This window comes from Clupea harengus, chromosome 17, assembly GCF_900700415.2.
Source record: "Clupea harengus chromosome 17, Ch_v2.0.2, whole genome shotgun sequence".
In the NCBI taxonomy this organism is placed as follows: domain Eukaryota; kingdom Metazoa; phylum Chordata; class Actinopteri; order Clupeiformes; family Clupeidae; genus Clupea; species Clupea harengus.
In genome coordinates this window covers 13,912,358-13,918,399 of record NC_045168.1, presented here as the reverse complement: position 1 = coordinate 13,918,399, position 6,042 = coordinate 13,912,358, and the positions used below count along the sequence as shown (strand labels likewise).

General features: G+C 47.5%; 1 protein-coding gene across 1 annotated transcript in view; it reads right to left on the bottom strand.

The window, feature by feature from the left end:
- Positions 1–818: 818 nt before the first annotated feature.
- Positions 819–6,042, bottom strand: part of hs6st1b (heparan sulfate 6-O-sulfotransferase 1b) — a 63,930-nt gene continuing 58,706 nt past the window's right edge. Inside the window, exon 2 of the mRNA XM_031583610.2 lies at positions 819–3,827. Coding sequence (XP_031439470.1) covers positions 3,074–3,827 — 754 coding nt within the window. The 3' untranslated portion in view covers positions 819–3,073. The remainder of the gene's footprint in view (positions 3,828–6,042) is intronic.

Here is a 6,042-nt window from a genome sequence, read left to right as displayed (position 1 = left end):
AAATTGTATCTGTAGATTTTTTTAGTCATTACCATTGCTAGGCAACCTAATCTAACACTACCTATCTGTTTTCAAATTGCTCTGGTTTGATTGTTGCATTGTATTCCATTCCAAAAGTCCCTAGCTCATTAGGCCCTGCCGATTTGGCCCTTCGCCACTCCAGGACCGAACCGAGTCCGTTTGGGCCATGGCCTACTCCAGGACCGTACCGAGGCCGTTTGGGCCATGGCTCCAGTCCAGCCTCAGAGATGGAAACCAAATAAAGGTCTCAGGCTTTTCCTCGGACACCGGGGTCTTTCCCCACAGTGGAAATGCACCATAAGCAAAGGTGGTCTCGAAACAGATCCACCTGGATGTGTGCAGAGGCTTGTCTCCTCTACCCCTCAGCCTGAGGTGTGCTTCCAGTGGGCTTTTCATTGAGCAGTCAATACTCCCCAGTGTCTGTGTGATTTACAAGCTATGACCCTGGTCACCCCTGTCCAGTAAGAGGCTGGAGGCGGCCCTCAGATCAATGGCCAGGCCCCAGATCAGGCCAGTAAGAGACTGAAGGGGGCCCTCAGATCAATGGCCAGGCCACAGATCAGGCGGCGGCATCCTCCCTACTGATGATAGCACACAGAATGCTGTGCCCTTTGAGGAGAAAAAGAAAAAACAAGAGAACAAAGCTACACCGGCATGACGGTAATCTATGCAGAGATGACATTCAAATGAGGATCGTACTTTTTCCCTCTGGTCTCTCTTGTGTTGTGTGTGCAATGCGGTGTTTTGATATCCACAAATGTCAGCTTTGTCAGCGCAGTGAGTCAACGAGACAGGCGTTTCATTACAAAAGGAAATGTCGTTTTATTGGTAATTCTGGAGATCTAGTTGGCATGGGTAACAGAAGTAATCACAGCAACATACAGTGGGTGGAACACAAAGAAGCAAGGGATGCCAAAACATGTCCCTCATGGCTCAGCCTACACACACTCTCTGTCACACACACACACGCACACACATTCATTCATACATGCACACACGTGAAGATATATATATATATATATACTCATATACAATTTTCTGAAAAAAATATCACCCTTTGATTTTCCTCTCAGAGATCTTTCATAAACCAACCACGCCAGTGTGTTTACAAGATCTCAGGATTCTGATTGGATGGTAGGGAACGGAATGATTCAATACAACAAAGCCACATTTGGCTGGATGATGAAATCAAAACAGAGTGTGTGCAAAAAAAAACAACAAAAAAAACGTTCCATAACATTTCAGGGCCGGGTTTGTTCCTATGCTGCCGGGCTTCAAGGACTTGAACAGAGCAGCCGGGGCAGAGACGCCATCACACCACTAACCGCTAACCGCACAAGCACTCCAGACATAACGCGCTGTTGTTCACATGTCACAACCATTGCTTTAGATTTCAAATACAAATTGCTTTTACTTAACAGAGTAACCGGGTGGTGAAAAGCATAATAATTTGACCTTTTAACAAATATGTCAAAAGAGTCTTTTGTGGTGCAGTGTTTCAGGAGTAATGTTGGCATTGAAATTAATGACGATGGTTTATTTAGCCAATGACTAATTGGCAATAGCGATTATTACCATTTAAGTCAGCCAGTCATATTGCACGTCCATTGTTGTAGGGTTGAAGTGTGATTATGAAAGTCTCATAGAGACTCAAATATGTCTGTGTTTGTCCTAATAGAGAAAACATTTGGAGCACACTGCATTGCATTCACATAACACATGACAAGTCACACATGGCTCATATACACACACACACACACACACACACACACACACACACACACAAACATGCACAATTAAACATACACACTCACACACACACTTTGATTTATTTATTCCAAATAGCTGTCCACTCAATCAAACACACACACTCTCAGTCTATTGAAAAGCAAAAAAAAAAATCTGTCCATGCTTTTTCATTGTCGTTGAAAAATATCAATCATTTCATAATAACAATGAGTCATATTTCATTACATCAGTAAAAAGTCCCACGGCCATGGAGTCCAGGTGTTGAAAACATCAAGGTGTCCACAACCATCGCTCTCAGACACAGCTTCAGCTCTCAGACACAGCTTCAGCTTCAGGTCAGTCCCGGCTGTCTGGACCCAGCGGTGAGATGAGGTGGACTGAGGGGTTACAACACAAAGTGGGGGAGAAAGGAGAGTTTGGCCGTGTGGAGGTTTACCAGGGTGGGTCGCCCTGAAAGGAACTCTCACTGCAGTTTAAATTATTAGGATTTTTTTTGTAGTGTTGTTATAAAGTGTGGGAAAAGGCATTTTTTAGGGGTATGTAGTTCAGATATGCGGGAGCTGCTGCATTGAGGAAATGTAACTGACATCTGAGGTTTAAGAAATTAAACAGTGAACGCTCTCTGTTCACTTAAAGCAGACTGGATCAAACCAACGACTTACATGTATTATTTTTTTTTTTCGTCTTAGATATCTGCTTTCGATGATCTGAAGGCAATTAAATTAATTCCAAAAGTCTGCTAGCGTTCGTTTATGTAATCCTTGTTAACTCTCTGATAATTAAATGATGTCTGGGAGGAGGAGAAAGAAAAGCAACTCAGGGAAACAGCGTAGTGTTGGCCAGCCCAATGCCAGAGCTTTGATGTTGAGCCTCTTTGTTGCCAAACAGAGAATCTTTTCATTTGGCCGGGCGTCTCTTAGCTTTGGGGGCGGATGGGACCCAGGAATCCTTCCCCAACTTGAAGCCTTCCACTTCTCCTCCTTTAGTTCTTTATTTCTTTTTTTTATTTTTTACTTTTCCTTGGTATAAGCGTTTAGTCCACAAGGACACAATCATGTAATCCTGAAGGATATAAACAAACAAACATAGCTAAATAAACAGGGAGGTCAACAGGTCCTAACCCCTCTCACAGTTTTCACTTGGCCAATCATGACCCAGAAAGCGCTGGGGAAGGCGCGGGGAGAGGAAAAACGACGTTCCACCATCTCCGCTTTCTTTTTCGAGAGTCTTCATCTCTCCTCCCCCTCATTCTCTTTAATCTCTCCATCTCCCATCCGACTCACTCTCTTTCTCTTTTTCTTTGCTACCATCCGTGGATGATCTGGCTCATGTAGTCCTCCGTGGGCAGGCGTGCGGTTCCCTCTCCCCCAGCCCCACCACCACCACCACCACCTCCACCCCCAGCCAGCTCCTCCCCACCTCCTCCTCCTCCGCCCCCCCTCAGGATCCGAGCCTGGCTGCGCTGCGTGATGCGCTGCTCCCGGCGGTCCAGCATGTGCGTGAACTGGTAGCGCTGCTGGAAGAGGTCGCGCGCGTAGTCGTACAGCTGCATGTCCAGCTCGTTGAGCTCCTCGATGCGCCGGATGGTGCCGTTGTCCAGGTCCACGCCAGAGGCGCGCGTGCTGTTGAACTGCACGAACGGCCGGATGAAGCGCAGGTGGAAGGTGCGCTCGAACAGGTACTGCGTCTTGCGCTGGTGCTCCGTCAGGCCGAAGAAGGCCATGTCGCGCAGGTTCTTCTTGGCCGACTCGAGCAGGATCTGGGCGCGCTTGCGGTCGGGGAAGGTGGACATGTTGTAGCAGCCCACCAGGCTGAGGTCGGCCAGCATGCGCACCTGCCGGTTGTTGGCCAGGTTGTACGGGCAGTCCATGAACTGCTGCAGCGTGCAGCCCGACCAGTCGCTGCCCTCGTAGCAGGCGGGCAGCTCCTCGGGCGTGGGCGTGCGCCCGTCGCACATGTGCAGCGAGGTCTTCCAGGTGGCGCCGCGCTGCACGTGCCGCCACTCGCTCAGGTAGCGCGACACCGGGTCCCGCAGCAGCGTGATGTAGTAGTACTTCCTGCGTAAAACACAAACAGACAGAGAGAACATTAGCATGACTTATAGAGAGACAATAACACATCGACTCATTTGGCGAGGGAAACATACAAACAGCGGGAACCATTTTGAAATCCTTGAATAAGTAAAAGTTTGAATGTTGTGATGTCTTTTTGTGGAGTAGTTCACAATATGAGACCAAGGACAAAAGGCTCTTGACTCAAATAATCACTGCAATTATTCACCAATTCATGCAGTAGACAGGTAGCAAACTGAGCACAAGCAAAACAAAAATATGAAAAAAAACATTTATCAGAACACGGAGAGGTAAAGAACTAATGGAAAGAAAAAATGCCAGTCACACCAAGTTTGTTTTAGATGAAAATGAATCTATTTACAAGTCAGCTGCTGTAACTGTTCAATCAGTCAAAGGGGGCTGCTACTGTAGATGACCTGTGCAAGAGTCCACTACAGGAGTTGCACAAAGCACATGCATTGGTGGTGTGTGCTTGCACAAGAAGAAGAAGAAAAACACTTCTAGAAACACCCTTTGGCCTCGTAAATCAAACATGCTGACCCTGGGACTTGACATTCCAAGCCCCCATGAAAGACAAGAGGCATCGGAGGGCTTAATCTGCCCTGGTCCTCCCCCACCCCTCCCTCCCTCCTGCCCCTGGCCCTGGCCCTGCCCCTGCCCCTGGCCTCTGCCACATCACTGCTGACATTCCAGTCTGACAGCAGTGGGCTTTGTGATGGATGCACATCTTGAAACATCATCTCCGCCACAGAGAGGGGAAAAGAGGAGGCAGAGAGAGAGAGAGAGAGAAATATGTTGGAACATTCCACAGCCTGTGTGCAATCAGAGTTACCTGATGTGCAATGGACACACACACACACAGAGAGAAAGAGAGAGAGAGAGAGAGAGAGAGAGAGAGAGGGAGAGAGAGAGAGGAGAAACCAGGCAGGTAAGAGTAGCACACATACACACACAGAGAGAGAACATTTTTTGGCAGGAGTTGAGACGCAAAGAGTCTTTGGGCAAACACATATATATTTTGACTGAAGGAACAAATTACTGACTTGGGGATTGTAAATCCAGTGAACTCCATCACACACACATGACACACACACATGACTGGATAACAAATTCCTCTCCAAGGGATTCCATCTTCAGCAAAGCATCTCTCATCTCTCCTTCTCTCTCCATCTCTCCTTCTCTCTCCTTCTCTCTCTCTCTCTCTAACACAAACCACCACACCACACACACCTTCATCCGACACACACACACCTTATCCATGCTAAAAAGATTAAGCATTGATTGCATTAAACCTTTTACGTCTGGGCCTACTTACGCAATAAACCTTTAACATTATTCCCAACTGTAAAAGCAGACTCCCGTCTCGACGGTAAGCAGATGGGTCTATCATGACATCCGTGGCCCATCATCTACTACACCTTGTACATCACCAATCTCACCTTATATTTAATTTGATTTCTTATGGATCTTCTATATTTCTTCTATTTAACTTCATCTTTCTTTCATGGTCTCTCATAACAAACATCACTTCCCTCACAGTCTATGCCTCTCTGACCCATCCATCGCTCTCTTCCTGTTGTTCTTTGCTATCTTCATATGCGGCTTTTCCCTGCACAGTTACTGTTTTCCTGTCAACCCAAAGCCTTCGCTGATATCCCCGTCAGCTGTGTCAAGCGTATGCGTGAGTGACATCATCCTCCTCATAATACCAGCAGAGGAAAGAGCCTCACAGCGCACCTCTGCCAGTGTACAACCACAGAGAATCAGACAGAGACCAGCGTCATAGCCACACAGTGTAATTCCCACTGCTGACACAAGGGGGCAGTGTGAACAAGTCACTGCCAGATTCCCCACTCTAATCGGGGGTGGTTTTTTTTAGTGGGTGCTAAGAGCCTCGTGGATAATGCAAGAGGAGGTATAGTGAGTGGTAAGACACTCTCCTCCACATGGCGTGACATTAGACAATGTGCTGAGGACATGCAGGGGTCGGGTGGGGTGGGGGGAACACAATAGGCGAGGGAGATGGAGAGAGAGGTGCGGTTGGGTTGGGGTGGGGTACCGAAATTGTTGCTAAATATGGCTAGCTGAGGATGGCAAGAGGGAGAATATGAAATGGTGGGGTGGATGGAGACTGTGTGAGTGGGAAACAGAGAGAGGGAGAGAGAGAGAGGGAGAGAGAGGGAGAGAGAGAGGGAGAGAG